Here is a 26,869-nt window from a genome sequence, read left to right on the forward strand (position 1 = left end):
GAGAAGAAAACACACAAGGGGAATAAAAAAAAAAAGGGAGGTTAGTTTGGTTGAGGGAGGAGAAAGTTGGAGAGCATTCTACTTGAAGTAAATAATACGTTAAAGAAAGGTGATGTTTAAGATTTTCAATCTCATGATGGAGCAGGTCCAATTTAAATAAGGTGCTGGAACTGAGTATTTTGTAGAAAATGGGATATCAGGAAGAGATTCCTCGAGAGAAAGATTCAGCAAGAAGGACTTCATCAAGGAGCTGGTGGACCAATCTGGGTTAGTTGCGAAAAGTCAACCAGGAGACACTAGCTTCCTTAAAACTATTATGTTTATAGATGGTGAACTTGATCTTCATTATTCATCAAACACAAAATGTGGAAACTGAACCAAGACATTTGCATTAAAAACTGGTGCAAAATAAATGAAAACAACAGGACCTCACAAGAAACAAATTAACCCTAAGAATACTCAGAGTAACAGGATTCCCACAGGAAACTATTTACAATGAGGATTAAACATATAAAAAGAAATTACTAAGTACCAGTTTGAAAAGAATGCCACGAAAATGAGTTAGTACACTTAACAGAAAAATCAATTGCAGTGCAGAAACTATATATTCTGGAGCAGTTTAAGAGTTGTTCCCAAATGAATGTGTTTAACATCTTCAAAGATATAAAAGCAGGAAAATAATACAGGAGGCCAGGATTAATTAAAAATAGATTAAGGTCTTGAACATAAGATCTGAAACCATAAAGCTCTTGGAAGGAAACATTGGTAGTAAACTCCTTGACCCAGGTCTTAGCAATGACTTTTTGAATCTGACACCAAAAGCAAAAGCAACAAAAGCAAAAATAAACAGGTGGGACTACATGAAACTAAAAAGTTTCTGCACGGCAAAGGAAATCATCAACAAAATGAAAAGACAACCTACTGAACGAACAAAATATTTGCAAACCATATATCTGATAAGCAGCTAATATAGAGAATATATAAAGAATTCCTACAACTCAATAGCAAAAAAATAATTTGATTAAAGAATGGGCGGAAGATCTGAATAGACATTTCTCCAGAAAAGAGACATATAGATGGCCAATAGGTACATGAAAATGCTCAACATCACTAATCATCAGAGAAATGCAAATCACAACCACAAAGAGCTATCTATCACCTCCCACCTGTTAGAATGGCTATTATCAAAAAGATAAGAAATAACAAGTGCTAGTGAGGATGTGACAAGAAATAACAAGTGTTAGTGAACCCGTGTGCACTCTTGGTGGGAATGTAAATTGGTCCAGCTGCTCTGGAAAATATCCTAAAAAAATTAAAAATAGAACTACTATATGATCCTCCAATTCCACTTCTTGGTATTTATCTGAGGAAAATTAAAACATTAACTCAAAAAGATACACGCGCCCCTATGTTTACTGCAGCATTTTTTACAATAGCCAAGACACGGAAGCTACCTAAGTGTCCATCAATGGATAAATGGATAAAGAACGTGTGGTATATATACACAATGGAATATTCAGTCACAAAAAAGAAGGACATGTTTGGACCTTGAGAGCATCATAGTAAATGAAATAAGTCATACAGAGAAAGAGAAATACTATACGATCTCTTTTATTTTATTTTATTTTTTATACAATCTCTTTTATATGTGGAATCTGAAAAGCAGAAAAACAAACAAAACACAAAACTCATAGGTACAGAGAATAGATTGGTGGTTGTGAGAGGTGGGGTGAGAGAAATGGGGAACTCTTTGTTTTGGTTTAAATAAATTGAATAAATATAATAAAGATCTTAAGATTTAAGTGATAAAAGCCAGATCAGTGTATGGATCAATGTATATACTTTACTACCATTGGGCAAAGAACAAAAATGGGGAAAGAAAAATCTCTCTCTCTCTCTCTTTCTCTCTCTCTCTTTTCTCTCTTATCTATCTATCATCTATCATCTATCTAAATATATATACGTGTACGTTTCTTATTTGCTTGCATAGAAAAAAGAAGATGTAGAAATAGGCATCAATGATAATAATGCCAAATAGTTTTTGAACACTTTCCCCAAATTCAAGTCCTTTGTTAGTCTTTTACATGTGCTATCTTACTGTGAATCCATGAGTCTCAAGCACCTTCTGTGCCCACAGTCTAGTTTTTGTTTTTAATTAAAGCAAACACCTAAAGGTCATATTTTAGGTAAATTGACCCTGCTCCTGTGGCCATATCCATTTGGAACAGAAATCAGCACCTTGGCAAAAGTCCACTGTCTACAGAACAGACATAAGGAGGACCAGGAGTTTATGCTATCATTAGAAACTCATCCTGTTTTAGGAACACTATGTATTGGATAATGGAATAAAACTCAATTGATCCAATCAGATTCTAACAGCATGCCCTTGGAAACAGACTCTGAGAATCTGAGTTTGTATGCCTCATATTTATTAGTGTGTGTTCTTTGGGGAAAAAATCTGTTAGGAGTTTGGAAAGCAAAATTAGGAATAAGGGGAGGTTCAATTGTAATGCTCTTGCAACTGAAGCTTCACCAAATCATGTGGGGAGCTCTGAAGCTGGAGGGTGCTTCAGAGTTGTCCCAACTGAGGCAAGAGGACTGCCTTATCAAATACCAACCACATTGACTAGTCATCAGACAGAAGCCTCCCTCAGGTTGGGAGCATAACCTTGGGCATGGTCGCTTCCTTGTTACAGGGCAATTGCTAAAGAGATTTGAAATGTTGTGTGAAATGTCAGCCATTAACTGTCAGGTGTAATCCTCCTAGGAGGTGGGGGGATGGGCGCTTGAAGGTCCTGAAGGGACACCTGGGCTGTCTACCATGACATCCTCTACAGAGTCTTAGGGAATTTTGAATGCAGGAAGCACTGAAAAAACATAGAAGCAGCAGAAGCAGACAGGATAGAGAAAGTGATAAACTGAGTCATAAAAGTGGTAGCATCACTACAGCATTAATGACAAGGTAATTTGGTTGTTACAAGGGTTTTTGGACATTTCGAGGAGGCTTTTGTATCTTCAACAATGATAAATGATATTTCAGATTTTCATAAACACCAACTGTAATTATGGAGACAGTTATATTCTCCCTATCTGTTTCCTGCGATCTGAAAAAGCAAACCTAAAAGACATAAATCTTAGGGATTCAACTGTGAAGTGCATCTTATTCAAGGGTATTTATAAGAACATGTGAAGAAAACTTCTCTGGAAAAAAAAAAGAAAACTTCTCTGGAAAATACAAAAATATTTTTGGAGAGATTAAGAATTTTGATTATTTGCTGAAAAAAATTATAGTTGACCCCTGAATAACATGGGGGCTTAGGGACACTGATCCCCACACAATTGTAAGTATGTGCACTACTTTTGACTCCCCCAAAACTTAACTCCTCATAGCCTACTATTGCCTAGAAGCTTACCGAGAATATAAATATAGTTGATTAACACTAGTTAACACTAGTTAGTTAATCAACTAACACATATGTTGTATGTCTTATATAGTGTATTCTTACAATAAAGTAAGCTAGAGAAAAGAAAATGTTATTAAGAAAATCATAAGGGAAATACATTTACAATACTGTAGTGTAAAAAAATCCCATATACATGGACCCATGGAGTTCCAACTTATGTTGTTCAGGGGTCAGTCATTACAATCAAATTTTTTTTCACATTTCTGTTTAAATACAGAGGCGGAAGATGTAAAATTGCATGCTCAATGACACAAAGTCTGATTTGTCCATTTTCATTATCCATTCAGTTTTTATCCTCTGTTTATGTGGAAAATCTAGAGGTTTCATACAAATTAATTTAAGAGCTAATTTTCAAGATAAATCACCTCAAAACTTTGTCCCTAATGATGTAAGTTGTTCTCACCTTTAGAAATTTTTCGTTTACTGGTTTCGCAGGCAATGCCCGTAAATTCGATTGGGCAGGAACACAGACATTCTCCCTCTAGCAGAATTATGGTACCTCCATTTTTGCACTGGTCGCATTTTCTCACACTGAATTCATTGATGTAATCTTCAATGGCACTTTCCAAATTTTGTTTCTTTAGGTGTGCATCTTTTATTTGCACTGGAATCAGATTATATATAGGAGATAGCTACAAGAAAGTAAAACATTTAACTTTAGGACTTTTTCTACTGATGGAGTTTGTGCAAATTCACTGAATTATCTATGAATTCATGACTTCAACGAAGGCTTATTTAGTGATTGCTATTGGTAGATATGATGTTAGCTTTTAAGACTATAGTAGTGACCCAAACTAGGCATGATCTCTGTGATCATGGAGATCACATTATAGAGATAAGAAAACTGATATTAAAATAATTTTATAGATAAATGGAAACTATGGTAGGTGCTATATGGGATGGGTACGTGTATTTTAAAAATGCACAATCATGGATTTAAACGTTTTTCAGGATCATATATTGACATTATTTTGAGAATTATTTTTGCTGCCTTTTTTCACTCCTCTCTTCCAGCAAGTAGCTAGGTGCTCACTGTCTCTCATTAAAGTAGAGGTTTGTGTGCAAGACCAAGATCAGAAAGTGTCTAAAAGCAAATTCTTTTTTAAAAAAGATTTTATTTATTTGAGAGAGAGATACAGAGAGCAAGAGAATGAGCACAAGAGGGTGGGGAGAGCAGAGGGAGAGGGACAAGCAGACTCCTTGCTGAGCAGAGAGCCCAAAGAAGCTGAGCTTGATCCCAGGACCCCAGGATCATGACCTGAGGTGAAGGCAGATGCTTAACTGACTGAGCCACTAGGCGCTCCAAGGAAAATTCTTTACTGCCTTCCTCCCCCACCCCCTTAAAGCATGGATTTATTAAGAAATTTTTGCACGAAAGAGTGTGAGAATCCCACTGAGGAAGGAGATTCCTCCAGCCTTGGTATGTCTCTCAAGTAGCACGAAACCCTACCTAGATCTCTGACAGCTATTTTGGGAGGTAGCAGGAACTATGGAGTGCCCCGAGGGAAGTTAGGTCCATATCTGGCACCAAGGGTTCAGTTCTGTCAAGGACTCCCATGCACAATCTTGGCATAGAAGCCTTGGAACCACTTGACTTCAAGTGAACATGTGAGTTTGAACAATGAGGTTACCATCACCACCGTGAACTAAATGTTTACATATATTAAATTCCCAGCTTCCCAACAGACACATCAGGGTTCTTGTATTAATTTGGGCAACAAGGAAAGGCATCCCTGAACTTAATACAATAAATGAATGAAGGCTGAATTTTCCAGCATATGGAGGGATGGGATCTCAATGCCAGATTTATTTAGGCTTACAGAAAATGAAATAAAATGATTTATTCTACACACTTAAATTCCTAGAGTAAGACACATAGCTCCCACAACAGATGCAGGAAAGCTTGGGAAAAACTTTCCTGAGAATATAACCATTAAGCTGAGACTTGAGGGTTTGAGGGTGCTGGGCCATAAAGAAGAATATTCTAGTCATACAGAAATCAAACAGTTCCTACGGTGGAGAAACCACAACATATATTGAAAGTGTGCATCATATGTCTCTATAAGCAAATTCAATTGCGTGACTCTAAAGAGCCACTTGAGTAAATAAATCATTAGAAATTGAGGCCCTGTAGTGGCAAAGCATTTTGAAACAGGAGGCCACAAAATTTAAAAGAAATTGGAATCCAAAGGCTCAAGAAAGAGGAGATAAAAAAAAAAATACCACAAATTCCCATGAGAGAGTGATGATGGATTAAATAATGTCAACTGATTTTTCTATTTTTCTCTGATGACAACGACAAAAGCTGAACAAATAAAACCAAAATTAAAGATCTGCTTGAAGGCCCTGGAGAACTAATGAGGTAATACTTAGTGGGTAAAGATCTGGGAGGAGGTGGAAATGCAGTGAGGTGAGCTTCGTGTTTTTGGACCACAGTGCCCTTGACATGTTTCCTAATTTGAGAACAGGCAACAGAGGGGCTGAGGTAAAAGAGCATGTTACTGGGCTGGGGGAAAATTCAGGGATGGCAAAGGAAAATAAGCCACGCTTTGGGTTGGGATCAAAGGACTACAGCTCAGAAGTAAGAGGGTATTGTAAGTGGGGCAGCTCTGGCAAAGACTGTGGTGTGGTTTGCATTAGGATAATCTTGGGAGTGCCTGGGTGGCTCAGTCAGTTAAGCATCTGACTCTTGATTTTGGCTCAGGTCATGATCTCAGGGTGGTGAGTTCAAGCCCCTCATTGGACTCTATGCTGGGTGTGGAGCCTACTTAAAAAATAAAAATAAAAAACCCTCCAATAATCTTGAATCATTGTAACCCCAGCTTTCCAGATGTAAATATGTATTTCCTTTGGAGGAAAATAAAATCATTTCAGGCCTCCAGCTACTCCTAGAATGATTTTTAAAGTATAGTATCCAGCCTCCAATAAAAGTAACTAGGTACACAAAGAAATAAGGCAACATGAATGAGAACCAGTAGGAATACTAGACACTAGAAGCAGGAGCTGTGAGTATGCCAAGATTTGAGTGACTCGACTTTTAAAGAACTAAATTTGGTACCTTGGTGGCTCAGTCGGTTAAGTGTTTGGCTTTGGCTCAGATCATGATCTCAGGGCACTGGGATTGAGCCCCCATGTTGGGCTTCCTGCCCAGCAGGGAGTCTGCTTCTCCCTCTCCCTCTGTTCCTACCCTCTGCTCATGCTCCCTTTCTTTCTCTCTCACAAATAAAGAAAGAAAAAATCGTTTTCAAAAGAAGAATGATGTTTACACGAGCAGGGGGATAAAAGAAGAAATCAACAATTTTAGCAGAAAACTGGAAATTATTTCTTAAAGCAGAGGATTTGGAAAAAAGTAAATAAATAGAACTATTATAATTTGATATTATAATATTCCAGTTAATGGCCCAGTTACATAGAAGCTATAATAAAACTGAAGCAAATTTAATGAATTGGAATATAGGCTGAAAGAAAATACTCACAATGAAACATAAAGAAATAAAAGATTGGAAAATACAGGATGAGGGTAGAAAGCATAAAAGACAGTGTGAGAAAGTGAACGATTCATATAATTTAAGTCTCAGAAGGAGAGAATATTTAAGAGGCAATATTTGAAGAGCTAATGGCTGAGAATAAAACAAACCGGTGAAAGACAAGGTACCCCAGTAATGAGGTTGCAATTTTTTCTTTTTACCTCCTGGCATATCAGAGTAAAATTTCTAAAACAAAGGCAATTTAAGATTTTATTTTTAAGTCATCTCTCCTCCTGACATAGGGCTCAAACCCACAACCCTGACATCAAGTGTCACATGCTCCACCGACTGAGCCAGCCAGGTGCCACAAATCTTAAAATCATCTTAGTGAGAAGCCAAGTTGACTCGCATACTTGATTTTAATAGAAACAATAAAAAATATAAACCGTTCTAGGACAATGAGATATTCAGAGGAGATTTTTAAAAAGATGACCGGGAAACTTCTACCACTCTCAAAAAAAAAAAAAAAAAAAAAAAAAGAAAGAAAGAAATCTAAATTGATTGTAGATCAAAAAAGTAAAAGCAAAGCAATAAAGATTCTGGAAGATAATATACAGGAAAGCATCTTCAAGACCTTGAAGTGGAGAAAGATTTTAAATAGGACACAACAGCACTAACTATAATGAAAAGAAATACATATGTGACTACGTCAAAATTTTTTTTTAAAATCAACATTATAATTCCTGACATGATGTACTGAGAAGGACATAACATCATTTCTGTGGTATTCTTGCCAAAATGCATAACCTCAATCTTCTCTAAGCCTAAATTGAGAGAAACTTGACAATATAGCTAACACTCATCAAAACATGTCAAGGTCATGAAAGACAAGAAAAGTCTGAGAAACTGTCCCAGGATGGAGGAGACTAAGGGGACATGACAACTAATTGCAATGTGGGATTTTGACTGGATCATGGAACGGAGAAAGGATATTAGGGGAAAAACTGGTGAAATTTGAACAGGTCTATGGGTTAGACAATGTTAATTTTCTGATTTTGATGAACTGTACGATGGTTATGCAAGTTGTTAGCGTTAGAGGCTGCTGGTTATAGGGTGAATGTGAACTCGATGCTATTTTTGTAGTTTTACTCTCTGTACTGTTTATGCATTTTTACAGTAAGTCTAAAATTATTTCAAAAGAAAAAGCCAGAGAACATCTGTTATTAAAAAAAAAAATCCAAAAGCATGGAAGTCCTCAAGTGAAAGAGAACAATTATAATACTTTTAAGTGAGAATAGGGTCATATCCAGAATATACCAAGAACTTCTACAGTCCACACAATTGTCTACAGATTTATACTTTATGATTTAGTATAAAATATTTAGATTTCAACAATGGTATATTTATTTGGAAGAAAGTAACCTCTTACTGACTTTGCCACATTGGCACGAACAACATAAGCATGTGGTGGAGTTATTTTGATTTTTGGGAAAAGAAATTCATCTTGTTTTACCCATCAAAGGAAAGTCAAGGCCAGATAATCTAAGATACAGGAATAGAGGGTCATGGAGAAACTACAGTGTGGATGAAATGCACAAACATTGTTCCAAGAGATAAAAACGAAGGTCATGCAGTGACAACAGTCTCAGAGGAGCCTCAAGCCCTGGAGGTGATCCCACAAGAAAACAAGGCACGATTAAAACTTATTTTGTGAAGTGTTCCTGAAGAGCCACACCTTTTTCTGATGAACTTTGGCTCTCTGCTAATGAAGAAAAGAGTTCTAATTTTTCTCCTATCCTAGCTAACTCCATCTTTCTACGATTCGTAGATGTATGTTCAGTGGATGTAATCTGTCACAAAACTTGACAACATACAAGTAAATTGAAATATAGTTTAATATGAGGTACACTGAGGTTTCTAACAGGCTTCCAAACTGATTAATCTAGGTGCCAAGTGTAGTTTGTTGTTAGAAGGAGTGTTATTTTCATCCCTGTACAAGAGAATTTAGAACGATTTTTTGCTTTAGCTTTTTAGCTGTAATGACTACAGCACAAAGCACTGGTACTACAGCTCTTTAAAATTCTATGCTTTTTTAATATCTGGTGCATCGCTGCTAAGAGTTGCATAATATAACAAAAATGGTAGGCAAATAGTTCATTATTACTCAAGTTGCTCCAGAAAGAGCTTAATATAGCCTGACATGTGGGTGCATATGATTGGTTGAGGGAAAAACAAGAAAGGGGGAATAGAGGGTGGGAAAGGCAAGACAAGGCAAAACCAACACAAAATTTATGCTAGGAGGACCCACCCATTGGCTCGAGCTTGGTCACAAATTTGGGTATATTTTCTAGTGCATTGAGTAAGACGACTGAATTTAATGATCACATACATTTAAGAAATATTTACACAATTCCCAAGAGAAACAAAATGATCCTTAAAACTGAGATTAAAGAGTAATATCTCCCATGAGTTCTCATGAAGTAGACATCGTATTACAAAACATCCTTCCAGTAAATAAAGCAGTGGGTTATATAACTTTGTTTTTTATAGTGCCAAAACAAAACTTTACAGGAAGCCAATTTGCTCTATGCTAGCTATACTGATCTCTGCTGCTTTGAGCTAGAGGAAGTAACACACTTTAGATCTCTCAGGCAATTACGAATAAACGTAATTTCCTCAGCTGACATTTTTATAACTAGTTTGTAGCAGTAAGCTTAAGAAGAAACCAAAGTTCAGCTATTCTGTTGAGATAAAATGTAGAAATGTTGTATTAACATTTGGGCAAGCTGGAAATAGAATTAATATACTTCCATGAAAACTGAAGCTCTGACAAAAGTTAATCTGAAGGTGAGGTCCTGTCCCCTCTACATAAAGAAGGGTGGAGGAAAAATTCTTGGGCTGAGTTAGTGCATTCCTCAAGAAGGTTGGGGTCTGCTGAAGCACACAGGCAAAGAAAATTAGAGCCACAAGGTTCTACTTAATAGAGCATGGCCTTAGTTACTTTATGTTTTTATTATATTTTTTTCCATAGTTACTTTAACATGGAAACATATGCTATGCTATGTTGAGTTATGTTATATAAAACTAAGTATTTTACTTAGAAAAATCTCTGTAAGATTCTTTAGAGTAATATAACTTCCTAGTGTTTCTTCCAAGAAAAACTTTGTTAAGATGAATACCTAGGTAATTGATTTAATTTGCTCAGATTAAACATAAATCAGTTAATAGTTTAGTGTAGGTGGGTGGGGAGAGGTTTTGCCAATTCTTTAAACAATTAAATAGAAGGGGCAATCATTTTAATATGAAGACCATCCTTGGTGTTTGAACATGTCATTCATAGACAATAGAATGCTTCAGCTTATCAAAGAATTAATTAGTGATTATAGACTGTTTAATTGCCTCACAGAATAGCTTCTAAACCAGAAAACCAGTTCTACTGGATTTATAAAATCAAAATTACTTGAAATCTATTTTAAGGTAAAACCACAGTATGTATTATATCTCTTTAGGGATTTAAAAGCCACACAAAATCAATAAAACACATAGTATTTTACTAATTTCTGCACTTTATCTACAAGAAGATATATTTTCAAAAGTGATTTCTGGGTGACTTACTATAGCTGTCATTTTCCTAGGTAGAAGAGTCATATGAAAAGTCCAGGCTTCCAATATATAAGAAAGAAACGTATACAGGTACTTGGAATGCCTAATAATCTAAAAATCTGGAGATAAATAATTGCCCTTGAAAATAAGATAAACTGGGATGCCTGGGTAGCTCAGTGGTTGAGTGTCTGCCTTCGGGTCAGGTCGTGATCCCAGGGTCCAGGATGGAGTCCCATATCAGGCTCCTTGCAGTAGAGACTGCTTCTCCCTCTGCCTATGTCTCTGTGTCTCTCATGAATAAATAAATAAAATCTTTTTAAAAAACAGAATAAACTATAGTTTGCATCCAGCCAGTATGCCTGTCCAAATGACCTGATGAAGGTCTTTGCATAATTCTAGCAAATCTAATAGTAAATCTTTAGTAGATGCTTTATTTACTTGAGATTTTTAAAATCAGCTCTAGAATGTAATGGATGATGGTTAAGACCTTCTCAGAGAACAATCCTGGATCCATACAAGGACAGCTGAACTTCCTTTGTAGAGATGAGAAGACAAACCAATTTAAGTGTCCATGTGGATGTAAACATTTTTCTAAATTAATTCTTCTTTCATTTAAGATTTTCTGAAAGATTTATTTATACTGAGTTCAAAATAATGAATTTAAGTGTGTTTAAACATAATAAAAGTTTCTCTTCTGACGAATTTCATATATAGACATGTTAATTTGGTCAACTTTTCCTCCCTGTTGTCCTACTTTTGGGCAAAATATCTGAAGTTTCCTAGATATGTTAGCTCAATTTCTACAACTTAAAGGGAAAATAGATTACAATTTTCAAGTTTCTGAATTCTTCCTCCACATAAATGAGATGGTTTTGGTAGCCTCACTCATTCTTTGAAGACAATAAAATGGGATGAAGGGACAAAACTTTCCAATAACCAATCCTATCAAAATGCCAACATGATTGTAACTCGAGTTAATCAACCTGAAGTTGGGATGCCTGGGTGGCTCAGTGGTTGAGCGTCTGCCTTTGGCTCAGGTCGTGATCCTGGGGCCCTGGGACTGAGTCCTGCATCGGGCTCCCTGCATGGAGCCTGCTTCTCCCTCTGCCTGTGTCTCTCCCTTTCTCTTTTTCTCTCTCTCTGTATCTCTTATGAATAAATGAATAAAAATCTTTTAAACAATGCAAACTGAAGTCAACGGTCATCAAAGAAAAATCTGATCTGAGGGAAAATTGTGAAACATACAGGCAACACTAAAAGCTATAAGAGGAAGTAGGAAAACAAGGAATAAAGAAAAATACATACTCTTTGTAATTAGTTTTGGGGGGAGAGAATGGGGCTAAGTGAGACTAGCATTTATATCTTCACAAATATGATGCAGTTTGTTTCCCCTAGAAATAAGTACCAATAAGCTGAAGACTATAATGAAGATACAAAAAAGAAAGAATTTCTGGACCATAAAGACTGCTCACCCTTGGTCTTATTTTCTGAGACCTTATGAATTTCCTTTTCATTAAGGCCTCTAGTGATTCTCCTGCATTGGAAGTGGTGCTGTGATGCCACCGAAAGCAAGAGACGGAAGGGAACCACAATTCCTGGGCACCTACTTTGTGTCAGTCTGTGCTACAGGCTCTACACAAGCAATACTACCAAATCCTCAAAATAAATATGAAGCCCTGGAGAAGTTAGTGTTTAGTATAGAAGTTAGAGCTTTACACCTTTAGAGGACAGAGACTTCAACTCAGCTTGGGTTGGTGTAATGTCACAGGTCATGCCTTTCCTCTAAGCCATGCTTCTTTCCAGGGATGAAATAGGAGTGCATTTGAATGCACATTTCTTTTAGATGAAGTTAACTATTCAAATGAACCAGTATTAAATAGGAAAACTTAAAAATCTTCCATTTAGAAGCAAATGCACCTTACTTTGTGATTTAGGAGCACTGGAGCATCATTTAAGGAAGTGGCCCACTTTGTAAAGTCACTTATATTAATTGTCTTGGCTCCTTTGAGAAGCTTCTCTTTCAATTCATATGCATATTTTTGGGTTCCTCCTCTTATCAGTGAAATAACATCATCAATGATGCCATCACTACTGATGTTTACTGAGAAAAGAAAAAGGATATAAGTGAGTATTTATACTTTTGTGACATTTGAGTAACATTTATTGAACCTTTGATAAAGTATAATCTAGTATATTATCGAATTTTATTTTATTTTATTTTATTTTATTTTGAATTTTATTTATGTAATTTTTCTCACCCCAAATCACCAAGAGCAATTTTTATTAGTGGCCAATTGTAGACTTCAATTCTCTTAAGAAAAATCACAACAGTATGATAATTGAGAATACATTGATGATACCAAGTTCATCATTTAAGCATATGCACATGTAGGAATTACACATGACTTTGGGATATAGTATACATTTTTGTTTCAGATTTACCTTCATAGTTATATTTTATATAGGTTTGTTTTAAGCTATTTTAATATTATGAAAAATCAAAGAGTGTAAAAAGAATCAGGTGAAAAGCAAAATTTATTTCCATTCCACATTCCTACCCATCTCTTCTTCAGTCTTTCTCTCCAGACTGAATGACTTTTAACAAAATTTGTGAATCTGATAGAGTTGTACATTTTTGAACTGGAAAGGAATTTCGAGAAGATTTTTGTTTATCCTTTCTCCTTTTTATAAATAAGAAAACTGAGACTTGGGTAAGTAGAGTGACTGGTCCAAGACTAGCTTAAGGGTTATATATTGAAAATAAGACATTTGATGGCAAGTTGTTTTCTTTGTGCTTCATCAATGATTTCCAATCATGGCCACATGTTAGTGGTTGGTTTGCTTTTAAAAATATCAGGCTTTCCTTTCTCTGTCTCCCCACTATTATCTGATTCTTTAAATGTGAGCCTCAGCTATTTGTATGTCTGAAAATATTCTCAGAATAAATTAGGGTAAAAACTGAGAACTCTAGCACTACCTCATACTTGTAAATCTGCTAAATATTACCAACACAAGCAACATTTATATCAAAGATATTTATATTTTTTAAAAGGTTATGCACTGATTGAGTGTTAAGGATGGATTGGGATTTCTTCCCCCTCCCCCAGTTTTATTAAGATATATTGACACACTGTAAAAGCTTAAGGTGTACAACATAATGACGACATACACATATATTGCAAAATGATTACAATAAGCTTAGTTAACATGCATCACTTCATATAGTTAATAAAAAATGTATTTTTTCCCCTTGGGATAAAAACTTTTAGGATCTATTCTCTTAGTGACTTTCAAACATATTGCAGGCACAGTTAAGTATAATCATCATGCTGTATGTTACATCCCCAGTATTTATTTATAAACTTATAACTGGAAGTTTGTACCTTTTGACTCATTGGATAAAGATGGATTAGGGGTATTGAGTCAGGTGGAAGGCTGAGTTAGGCCAATGGTTTTGGTCTTCTCCTTTCTTAACAGTCACCTGCAGTATTGCCACTAGCCCATTCAGAAATTTTGTTAAGACATTTTTATACCATTGGCCTTCTACCATTGCCATGATAAAGATGCAAATCTAAAATGCCTTTCCCAGAGCTGTGCACTGTATGACCTGCACAATGGTGATTCTAATGAATACATGTCCACAGGTTACTTGTGTTTATAATGGTTTGAGAACCACCGTAAAGGTAAAATAGTTTTGAAGCACTTTAATTTTTTTTTAAATAAAGAGAGCAGACAATAGAGTCTATAGTGACAGGGCAGATCTCATTGACAACACTTCCTTCTTTTTTTTTTTTTTTTGCGTAGTGAGTTAGGTCATACTTACCAGTTTCACCCTCACCCCTCTTTAAACAATCATCTTTATTAAACTTTCCACTGATTTCAACTCCAGCTTCCAGAGAAAAATCCAGATTAAACCCGAGGCATCTCTGTACATCCCTTAGTTCAACACCTGTTTAATGTATTTAGTTGAAAAAATATTAAATAATATCTATCAACATCACAAATAAATTCATTATGCTATTTTGTAAGAAATTATTCCTAGACATTATTACTGAGCTCAAAGACACAGTCATATCTACCCTGCTTTGTCCTCATATTAGAATCTAGTGGCCTCCTTTTGAATTTGCTTGTCAACTTAATAACAAAGGATATATAAATTTACTCTTTGTTTGAAAGGGACATAAGTTAGAATAGGGCAGTTATAGTAAAGTTATTTACCTCTAAAATCATGGAAAGGAGACACTGACATCTAACATATATTGAATGCTTATCATATACTCAAATCATTCTTAGCGTTTTGTATGCATTAATGAATTTAATCCTCACATTGGCCTTTTGAGGTAGGTTCTGTTATTATCCTCATTTTATAGATGAGGTTATGGCATGGCAGAGCAGAAAAGCAATCTGCCGATGGAATTCAGCAATTAGCCAAGTTAGTATTTGAACCAGAGTTGTCTGGTTGTTTAGCGTTTCTCTGTATTGACTTCATAATTTGGTTGTGGGATGCATCAACATCTCTTGATCCTCTTTGGAAGACTGTTCATTATTAAGGTAGCTAGTTTATTGCTTTGAGCAGATGGCTTATATATATGACAATTTTGTTTTGGTCCTATGAATACTATTTAGTAGATATCAGTCTTGGAAGCTGACTCACTGAGGTGTATGGATGCTATAGTTACTAGGAAGAAAAATCCTAATATTTCATTCAAGTCTATGATTTATTATCTAATTATTTTATTTTAAGAGTAAACTGCCTCAATTCATAGACCATGTCAGTTTTTCCTCTTATCAATCCAGATCATACATACACACACATGCCAAAGTGCTTTATGAAAAAGGAAAAGGAGAAATTAAGTTAATCCCAGGGTCTCATGGTGAAATTTAGAAGTGGGGACCTGGGGACATTTAAGCATTCATTTATTCAATAAATATTTTTGTGTACCCACAACTAGTGAGAACATGAGAAATATTGTGTGGCTTTCCCCATGAGAAAGGGAGAAGGAGGATTAAAATAGAAGACCACACTAGAAATCTAGAATACTAGGTTTATGACCTTAACCTAAGAAACATAAAGACTTTGATTCTGAAGATGTGGATGAAAATATCTAAGTGATCCCAACAGTCTTAGATTTTCTACCTCTGCTGTGGAACTTTTCGTGTTCAGACAGGGTCTGGACATCCCAAATCTAGGTGGAGGACATGGCTTGGTTCTCAGGTATTGCCAAAGGAGAAGTGAGAAAGATGACTTCCCTTTCAAAGATACCAGAACTGACCTAATGACCCTCGTCTACCTAAGGCCAGATGTTAAGTAAAACAGAAGTGGGTAGGTCTGAGTTATCCAAGTTTAAAGATTTCAGCCTATTGAGCTTTTTCACCAAAACAATTCTTAGCCTAGAGTGTTCTTTTGTTTTGATCACCTTGCTGAGCCTTTCTCTTCTGATTTCCAGGTTACTCAAGACTTGGTTACTTGTGCGCCTCGCCCATGTGATATCTATCAAGATAGCCTACCAGGTAGAACTAATGAAACTTTATTTTTCTGTCTCATAGGATATAGTTCTGCAGGGCACTATAAACCAAATAATCTCATATTCCAACCTCCTGGCAGTGCTTCTTCCTGCTCAAGATGGAGGGAATTAACAGCAATTAGTTCTGGCCATGACATGTTTGTTTCATCTATAAAGTGCTTATCAACCATGGAGGCAGCATCAGGTTTTAAGCTCATAGCCATATCCCATTCTTCACTTGACACAGATAGTGGCTATAGGGAAGGAGCCATAGAAATGGCTTTTGGCAACACTTCCCTCCCTAACAGACACACTGAAAAACTTTGAGGGCAGAGAATGGAGATATACTAGCATCTATCTCCTCTTTAAGGAATATTATAACTAGACATAATTACTCACAAAGAAATAATTAAAACTTATTAACAAAGTCACTTTGCATCTACCTTATTCTTAGAAGTTTAGAAGAAGCCTTTAGGCCAGTACAGTAAGTGTGTAGTTCATAGACCTTTCCTGTACATGTGGTAGACATTGATGACCAACCATGGCCTTCTTTCTCATGTTTCAAGTGTGGTCAGAAATCTACTTAACATGGACCCAATTCAACTACCACCATATGATTAGAATTGTCATAAGATGTGGTAAAACTAATTTTCTACTCTGGCTTTAAGACATTAGACTTATATGATCTTAACATTACTTTCTTCCTCCTGAGAAAATTTAGAACAATATTTTCCTTCCAATACTGAAGAATCATTTGGAGGATAATTGTCATACATATAATTAAGCCAGTTTATTGATTAAGAAATAGATTATGTAAATTGTCTCTTGTACTTTTTTCACCTTGTAAATCGTATTTCACTAAAAGCAGCATCACCAACTGATATTAAATTACAGTACAATTTTGTGCATTTCTCAATAATGCATGACCAAGTCATTTTGTTTGAGATAAAAGCCAATTTTCTGTTTCATAGGGTTTTAGATGCCAAAGGGCAGAGAGAGTTCTTTCAGAGAAGCAGGTTATAGGACTTTATTTTAAAGCCTTTAACTAATTAAAAAGGTTAGCAATAGAAATAATGATGCTAAAACAGCATTAGAAGTTAGAGCTCTGTTTCCAAGTATACCTTTCTCTTCCATGGATGCTTTATCCAAAACATATATTAATTCATAGTACCCTCCTAGAGACCCAGAGCTACTATAGTGAGTTCCATAGGTTTCCAAAAATGCAAAATATTCCCCCTTTTCATAGGTAGATGGCAGAGCTTTTATATCATCCAAGAAAGTGGTTTTCAGCATGACATCCCGACTTCTCATCACAAATCTTCCCAGATGAATTACTCCTTTCACATGCAGAAACACTTTTTCCTTTGTTGTAGAGAGGGAAAAAAATAAATTTCATTACCATTATTTCAAATTTAAAAATGACAAAATTTGAATTTCCCCAAGCAATAATTTTTTTGCCAGTGACCATAGATATCATTTTTACCCAGAAGGATGGCAAACTCAAAATACTATTAGTCCCAACTGTTAATGAAGATGTGCAGCAACTAGAATTCTCCAGCGCCACTGGTGGGAATGTAGAATGGCCTAACCACTTTGGAGAACTACTTGGTAGTTTCTCATAAAAGTAAAGATACACCTACCCTATTGTCAGTAATTCCACATCTACATATTTACAAGATGTCACAAGATCAGTGACAAAACAGTCCACAAAGAGATCCATACCAGACTTTTTTTTTTCCATACCAGACTTTATAGCAGCTTTAGTCAGAATAGCTTAAAACTACAAACAACTCAAATGTCTATCAACAGAAGAATTGATAAATCGTGGTATGTTCATGAAAGGGAATACTAGTTAGCAATAAAAAAGAGCAAACTACTCATACACACAACAACATAAATAAATCTCAAAAATATTACGCTGAATGAAGAGTCTACCTAAAAGAGTGTGTCCTGTATGATTTCATTATGTGAAGTTCTAGACCAGGTAAAACTAAACTATGGTCAGAGAAATTGGAAGAGTGGTTGCCTCTCAGGCACTAGGGGGATTTACTGAAAAGGGGATGAGGAATTTTCTTGAGGTGATGGAAATGTTCTACATCTTGTTTGATGAGGTGGCTAAACAGGTAGTTACAAAAGTCAAAACTCGTGGACCTATAGGCTTAAAATGTTTGCTATTTGCATGTTATTGCTTGAAAATTATACCTCGCTAAGTTGATTGTAAGATGTTGACGATGGAAGGAGAGGTAGCCATTATAATGCAGCCCAATCTTTTAATTTTGTGGATGGGGAAACTCTGATCCAAAATTTCAAGTTATTTGCCCCAGATCACAAAAATAGTCTGCGACAGTGATGAGTACTACAAACCTAGGTCTCAGGTCTCCCTGTTCCTTCCCCTAAGTCCTTTCCATTTTTGATAACAAAGATAGGATAGACAACATTTTAAGACATGAAAGCTAAACGGGTGAATAGTTAAGCATTCCTAGAGATGATGGTTTAAATTTCCAGGAGAAAATCAGGGCAGTGACAAAGAACTATGTGTTTCAATGCCTCAGATTATCTCAGTCAAAACTAAACTACAATTGACACCTATGATTTTGTAGAGGGTTCATTTAAGTTTTTCTTGCTATAGCAGTGGTTAACATATGTTGTTTGCAGATAAGTTTAAAACATTTTTATTATTTTTTGAAAGTATATCTTGATGTATATGAACATCACACCAAACTTTCTGTGTTCCAGAAGCACAATTGTTCACATTGTATGACTTCAGGTGATGGTCAGTTGTTCACACTGTATGACTTCAGGTGATTGAAAAGAAGTTTAAAACATTTTATTATTTTTAAAAAGTATATCGTGGTGTATATGAACTTCACACCAAACTTTCTGTGTTCTAGAAGCACAGTTTTTCACATTGTCTGACTTCAGGTGAAGGGTCAGTCTTTAACAAAAATCTTAAAGAAACTCACTCCACATAATAAGTCATATAAATTCTCCCTCTGATGATTTGCATAATAATTCTTGGTGGAGTCTCAAAGATGCACCAAACATAATTAGATTCCTTCTTATTGTTGCTAAAAGTAGAAGGTATAACTCGTCAGAAAGATGTTAACATTCTTTGGCTCAACTTATTTCAGAGGCAGGTCTTAGATCATTTCCATCTCAGATAATAAAAACAAAATATCTCAGCCTTACTTGTCTAATCATTTGCTATCGATTTCTCTGGCCTCATGAGAAGCGAAATTCCTTCAAAAAATGTTCTCTACTGACTCTTTTCAACTCCTCTCTTCCTAGTTTCTCTTACATCTAATCCAATCATGCAGCTCCCCTCACTATTTCTACAAAACTTCCCCTGTCAAGGTCACCGATGACCTTCACAATGCTAAAGCCCGCAGTGGTTCCTTCTTTGACCTATTAGTACAACTGACACAGTTCGTCACCCCTTTCTCCTTGATAGAGTTTCCTTTCCTATCTTCTAGGGCAGTTCTTCTCAAACTGTAAAGTGTGAACAAATCTCTTATAGAATCTTGTTAAAATGCAATTCTGATTCAGCAGGTCTGGGTTGGAGGCTGAGGTTCTAGCTTCCCAGTGATGTTGATGTTGCTGATCCATGGACCACACTTTGAGTAGTCAGGTTCTAAGGCATTATACTTGCCACATCTTGCTGTCCTCTGCTGGTTCTTCCTCTTTTGCCAGACCTCTTTCTATTGAAGTTTCTTGAGTTTAGTCTTGGATCTTCTCTTTTCCACTTACATTAACTCTTAGTGGTCACACTAAACCCTGTGACTGTAAACACCATCTACATATGAACAACTCCCAAACTGATAGCTCAATCCCAGAACTTTTTCCCAAACTCCAGACTTAGAACACCAATTTCCTACTTGACTTCTCCAAATGAATGTCTAACAGACATCTGGAACTTAATCTAACTAAAATATAACTACTGCTTTTCTTCTCTCAACCTGTTCTACTTAAAGTTTTCTCTATCTCAGTTGGTAGCAACTCTATTCTTCTAGTTGCTCAGGTCAAAAAACCTTAGCATCTATGCTTGACTCTATACCTGGCCTATTCATCTTCACATACCTGGATTTCTGCAGTAGTTTTAAACAAACCTTCTTGCTTTTGCTCTTACCTCTCATAATTTCTTCTCATGTAAGACATATTAGAGTATGTCAATCTTCATTTAAAAAGTTCTAGTGACTTCCCATGTCACTCAGAGAGAAAGCTAAACTCTTAGAGCAGGCTATGAGGCCCTTCATGATCTGTTCAGGGTAACCTTTCTAACCCATTCTCTTTCTGGTTCACTTTGGCCCAATGGGCAGAGATATGTTCTCACCTTAGAAACCTGTCTCTAACAGTTCCTTCTGCCGGGTGCAAATATGACTATTTGGCTATTTACTCTCCTTCAATCTTCACTCAGACATCATTTCCTTAGAAAAGTCTACCCTGAGCTTTCTTTTTAACACTACCATTTGCCTTTGCCTAGCACTCCTGATTTCCCTTGTGTTATTCTCCTTTTTGGTTTATTCCACAGCACTTATCACTTTCCAAACAATATATAGCTTGCTTTTTTGTCTTGCTTTTTTTGCTGTTACATTTATTTTGTCTATCTCTCCCTGCTGAACTTTCAGCTCCATGAGGACAGGAATCTTTTTTTAGTTTGATTCACAAATGTATTGTAAGCCCCTGGAACAGCCCCTGGCCACATAAGAAATCCACAGTATATATTTGTTGTGTGATTTAAAGAATTTCCCAGCCACATACTTTGAAAGATGGGTATGCATATTAATAAACAGACAAGGTACAGAGCCATACAAAACAATTATATGAATAGGAATAACATCAGTACGAAGAGTGAATTATTATTATTTTTAAAGGAGGAGAAAGTATCTAAACAGGTGATCATGTCATCAGAAAAGGAAGAATGAACATTTTACAAGGATCATACTGATTAGAGAAAGTATTTTCTATTTTTCAAAGGAGATGAAACAAAATTCTAAATCTGGATTAAATATCAAAAAGCAAATACATTTTCAAAGCCTTAAAGGTATGATTACAAAGTAAGCAGACCAATTTCATATGCAATGTGTACAATTTCATGGCATCATTACTTTAGAGACACTTTACAGTAAGTCAGCGTAAGGCATTGCAATGAATTACCAAAATTCCTCTGTATGATTCTTCATTGTGATTCGGAAGATGGTACAAATTGAACAGCCTATTACCACAATCCCAGTCCAAAAGCACACTCTGAGTTCTTGATACACTTGTTCTCTGTCTGTTAACACCAAACATCTCACCCACTTATTTTACTGCAGATCCCACAGGGCTCTTCTCCAGTTAGCATCCTTCTCCCTGAACTTCTAGCTACATATTTGAGGATTTATTGAGTATTATTTTTTTCTCTCTCTCTCCAATAAACTCTATCTGTTCCAAACATTTAGAAGAGGCGGTTTGGTTAGTTCGAAAAATATCCCATTATATCCTTTATATTAAGTGTTTGGCCTTACCTTCTTAGAAGAATGTGTCAAGAATAGTTGGTAAATTTCATTTTTGGAATAATTAAATTGAAGCTTACTCTCAACATTTATAGAGGAGTCTATGGAGGAGTTAATTTTACACTTTTCAATTGCTTCAGTAGGTGTGAGTTTTAAAGCTATATCTGCTTTAAAATTTGATGTCTTCTCTTGGACAATTTTTTTGAATGACTGTATCTGTTCTTCGTAATATTCAGTTCTGAAATTTTTATCGGCTTTGGTCTAAAAGAGAATGATGAAATGCTGTTAAAATCCACATACAAAAAACCACCCTAAATAAACACAGAATAAAAGAAAAATCAAGCAATTATTTTAAAGGTATTTGAGCAAGGGAGTTAAGAGTGAAACAATGAAGAGACATTGCTGGGCTCTGATATAGAGTCCATGACTCTGAAGACAGGACACAGTAATCTGAGAGTCTGATTCCTAGTCTGTGAAAAAGAGATGATCACCATACATAGTCCAAAGCCTGTTTCAAGATAATGCAATGAGATAATGCATATGAAGGGCTTAGAACATAGCAAGCTCTCAAATGTTAATATGTTAACATTTAAAGAGCAATTTGCATAACAGATGCACAATATACTTCCATTTGTGTAAAAAAAAAAAAAAAAAAGAAAGAAATGATAAAGCCAACCCTGACTGAAGGCTTCTGGGGTAGCACTGCTTTGAATATTTTACACATGTTAATTAATTTAAGAAAAAAGGTTAAGACTTGAGCTCTGCACTCAACCCTTACACTCTCCTGTCCATTAATACATGCATACATGTTTATATATATATATATACACACACACACACACACACACATACATAATAAAAAAACAAAAAAAAAAAAGAAGAAAAAAAAAGAATAGGAAAGCAAGCAGGTGAAGAAAGGTTTTTACCAGCACAGAAACTTACTGGAAAAATCAACAAAGCATAGTGTTTGCCCTTGAGAGGGGGAACTGTGAAACGGAAATCTCTAGTGGGAGCAGGCTTATATTTCCTTGAATAATCTTTTGTGATCTTCAGACTTTTTGATTTTTTTTTGCCACATTCATTTTTGCATGGAAAAAAAAACACTGAACTAAACAATCTAGTTAAAAATTAAAACTTTCAATTAAAAAATTCTTTGCCAACTTGACAATTGTCAGGTATCAGTGGGAGGCTTGTTAATCTCAGCGATTAAACTCTCTTTCCAGTGATCCTCTGCAATAGCTTGTAACTCCTGTCTGAGAAGGAGAAGTTCATCTCTTCAGTCAGCAGCACAAGTTAGATTCCACAGCATTCTGTGGGGACTGTTCCGCACAGGGAAGCCTATGTCTGAATGTTTCTGTACCTCCACAAAATCCCTATGTTAAAATCCTAATGCCCAATGTGATGGTAGGAGGGGGCTCCTTTGGGAGGAGCCTTTGTGAATGAGATTAGTGCTGCCATAAAAGTGAACCACAGAGTTCCCTAGTCCCTCCCACCCTCTGAGGATGCAAGAAGTCCATAGTCCTAAAGAAGGCCAGCCCTCCCTAACTCAACTAGACTAGCACTCTGATGTTGGACTTCCAGAACTTCTGATGTCCTCATCTTCAGAATTGTGAGAAATAAATTTCTGTTTTTTCTAAGCTAGCCTGCCTCTGATATTTTGTTGTATCAGCCGAATGGATTCAGACAGGGAAGCTAAAGTGATCATTGATGGGAATGACTAAAATGTGTATAATTTTCTTTCAAGCAAGGCATGCTGGGAAAAGTGCTCAGTATAAAGGGACTACGTAACCTGTCCACATCACTTCCCTGCTTAAAATCGGTCTTCCCACTGCCTTTAGGATAAAGTCTAAACTAGACTTATTCCAAGTTAATCTCTCCATGATTATACTCCAGCCCTTTAGACACATTTTTAAAAAATTTCCACAGCCCATGCTCCTCCCGCCACAGGACCCTTTTATATTGCTTTTACTTTCTGGAATGTTCTCTGACATCTACGCCCCCTCTCTTCCATAAACCAAACACATACACATTCTCTCATATATATGCACTATATGGCTTGACCTGGTTAATTCCTACTCCTCTTTCTAGTCTTAGTTTAAACATCACTTCTTCAGCAGGGTGAGGTCTTTCTTAATCCCACAGACTAGCAAATCCATTTTCTATAAGGACTCATGTTTCTTAAAAAAAAAAAATGCAGAGTGGCTGGGTGGTGCAGTTGGTTATGCATCCAACTCTTGATTTGGCTTAGGTCATGATTTCAAGGTCTTGAGATCAAGCCCCGTGTTGGGCTCTGCACTCAGTGGGGTCCACTTAAGACTCTCTCTCCTCTCCCTCTTCCCTTTCCCTCTGTGTGCTCTCTTTCTCTCTCAAAAAAAATCTAAAAAAGAAATAAAATGAAATGACAAACTTTTTCTTTTATGATTGCTTATTTAATAGACTTTTCGATGGCAAGATCCAAGAAGTCAGGGAACATGTCTGTCTTCTCCACACACCACTATAGCCTCACCACTTAGGAAAGTGCCTGATGCAGAGTAGAAGCTAACAAAAATTTATTAAATTTAATAGGCAGGTCCAATATAGCTAATAATAATAACTCATATTTATTGAGTGCTTACTCTTGCAGGGGGCTGTTGAAAGTGGTTTGCATAGCATTTAATTTAATTCTATTAATTCATTTAATTTCTTACCTTTAAGATAATTTCTGCAATTATCCCCCATTTTACCAATAAGAAAACACAGGTTTTGAAACTTGCCCAAAATCACACAGCTAGCATTGAAATCCAGAAAGTCGGATTCCAGGGCTGAGCTGTTAATTCTTATGCTATCCTGCCAAAGAGGGCTTGACAAATTCTGACTAGTAAAATAAAGGGCTCATGGAAAAGGTTGCCTTGAACTTGGCCTTGAAAAATGAATAGGATTTCTGTTGCCTTGAGATCTAAAACTAGTGGAAGTGTGGCCGGGTGAACTGGGGAGACCCTGGGCTCTAGGGCCTCAACCCAGCCCATCCGGAATGAGTCCCTGAATGTTCTTGATCTTGGAAAAGAACTCGAGGACAGACACTCAACACAGTGGAGAGTGTCACAAATGGGAAAGTTCATTAAAGCAAAAAATACAGTCTCAGGATGGGAGAGCCAATGAGCTTGAGAGAGAGCTGTGCGCCCTGGGGGTTGGGTTTCTATCTTGTACCGATGGTCCTTAACAAGGGGGCTGAATGTTTACTGGAGCAGGAAGCAGGGCTTTGCGTTTTTTCTTCCTAATTTGGTCAGGGGTTTCCTGTCATGGCACCTGCCAGTCCTGGGCCTGTCTGGTTTGCTCTGGCTTCCTGTGGAGCACTGCCAGGACAAGCCTCTACTCTTCCCAGTTGTGGACCATGACTCCCTTGTTGCTGACCTCCAGGTGTTCTGTTAGAACCGGCCTGCATACTCGGACAGGAGCCACTGGAGGCAATTCTACTCAGTCTTCAATGCTGAGAAGTGCCAGAGCTGAGCGAAATGACACCAGGAGACTACTCCCTAACTCTCCTGGAAGGCTAAGCTCTTCTTACCTTACTGTGTGCTAATCAGCGACAGGAGAGGGGTGGTGTAATTTGTAGGCACCTGCACTTATTCCTGACATGGCTAGGAAGAAGCAGGCACTGGCAAAAGTCAACTTAGCAGTGTGGAGGATTGTTTGCAGGTGTAAGAGCATATTGAGCGGAGTATCAGCTAGCATGCTGCTGAGTGGTCCTGTGTGACTTACTAGGATGCCAGTCGTGAGTAGAGTCTGAAACAGTGAAGGTGGGGTCACTCCTAAAAGAGGTCCGAGCTCAATGACAGTCAGAGATGGACCAATATTGGGAATCATCTTGAAGAAAGAGCAAAAATCTTTGAAGAGAGGCCAGGAGGTAAGATTATAGAAAGAAGGATGATGCAAGGATAGAAGCAAGTTTCTTTATGAAAACCAAGATAAGCAGACATGGAAAAGTTGCAATGACAGAGAGGGAGCAAAGGGGCTGGCTTGATCCAGAAAGTCATGCATTTTATAGGGTCAGTTCAAGATCTCCTGTTTAAAGGTTTAACCAACTGATGCTTTTTGAAAAGGAAGAAATATTATTTCTGGAACTAGGAGTGGAAGAGAGAGAATAAGAATACAACCAATAATTTCAGAGTTCAAATTGAAAGGGAGAGAGGTGGGAGAGCAACTGGAAATAGAACGTAAGGAGGGAAACTGTTAAAGATGCAACTGAGGCTTTGTACAGACAGACAATAAAACCATATATGACTTATTATGATTATTAAAACCATATCTCACTAATTGAGCAATGAAACCCGGAAAAGAGCAGAGTGATGGGCATCCCATGAACCATCCTCAGCCAAGGTACCTAGTGAAGCCACCCCCACATTCCCAACCCTTTAGCTACTAAACTTCGGGGTAATTTGCAACTTAGCAATAGGTAACAAATATGGTTCTTCTCCATTATATTATCTTCAAGTTCATTTTCTGTACCTGTATCTTAAATGTTAGTGGCTCTAGGACTTCATTCTCTAATGTTCCTTTCTCTCTCATTTTGAACTTGCTGGGTGATCTCAAGCACTCTTAAGATTTTAATGATCATCTATATGCTGATGATCCTGAGTTTCTGCCTCCAATTCAGATAGTTCTCTCTCCCCTCACAGTTGTATAATGTACTCTGCACAGGATAACCCCATCTATATGTCACACAGACCCTTACACTTGAAATTATTAAAATTCAAATCATTACCTTCCTCTTGGCACTGACTTTAACTCTTTTTTTTTTGGGCAGATTCTCCCCTTCGCGACTTCCCAGGTCTTTTTTGATGGACTATCATCCAGTGGGGGTGTCCTTTAACTTTCTGTCTCCATATTTTATATCCATGGTGAGTTGTCATGGCTAGACATTCTTCTAAGCACTTTGTATTTATTAACACATTTAACCTTTTCAAAATCTTAAGAAGTAGGTGTTATTGCCACCCCACTCTATGATAAGAAACTGAAATTCAGAAAGCTAAATAAGTTGCCTAAAGTTTCATGGATGATAAGTGGGGGAACTTATCAGAATTTAAACTCAGAGGGTCTTAATTTGGAACTGGCTAATTGACCATATGCTATACTGTCACCAATTCATTAATGAGCTCTTCTTAAATATGCTGGATTTAATTTCTTCTTTTTAGTTTCTATTACAGACACAGTTTAGTCTTTTATCATTTCCTTCTTGGACCATGAAATAGCCTCCTTCTGTTGTTACCTCTCTGGTCTTGTCCTTTTGGAATTCATATCTACAAAACACAAAGATTTAAGATGAAACTCTGACCATGCTGCTGTCCTCAATGGCTCCCTTC

The 26,869-nt window shown here is 36.6% G+C and overlaps 1 protein-coding gene across 1 annotated transcript in view; it reads right to left on the reverse strand.

The window, feature by feature from the left end:
- C9 (complement C9) overlaps positions 1-26,869 on the reverse strand; it is a 56,669-nt gene that overhangs the window by 1,539 nt on the left and 28,261 nt on the right. Inside the window, exons 6-10 of the mRNA XM_055325769.1 lie at positions 21,543-21,791; positions 17,160-17,400; positions 14,358-14,483; positions 12,457-12,635; positions 3,868-4,096 (exon numbers count right to left, since the gene is read on the reverse strand). Coding sequence (XP_055181744.1) covers positions 3,868-4,096; positions 12,457-12,635; positions 14,358-14,483; positions 17,160-17,400; positions 21,543-21,791 — 1,024 coding nt within the window. The remainder of the gene's footprint in view (positions 1-3,867; positions 4,097-12,456; positions 12,636-14,357; positions 14,484-17,159; positions 17,401-21,542; positions 21,792-26,869) is intronic.

This window comes from Nyctereutes procyonoides, unplaced genomic scaffold (genome assembly GCF_905146905.1).
Source record: "Nyctereutes procyonoides isolate TBG_1078 unplaced genomic scaffold, NYPRO_anot_genome, whole genome shotgun sequence".
NCBI lineage: Eukaryota > Metazoa > Chordata > Mammalia > Carnivora > Canidae > Nyctereutes > Nyctereutes procyonoides.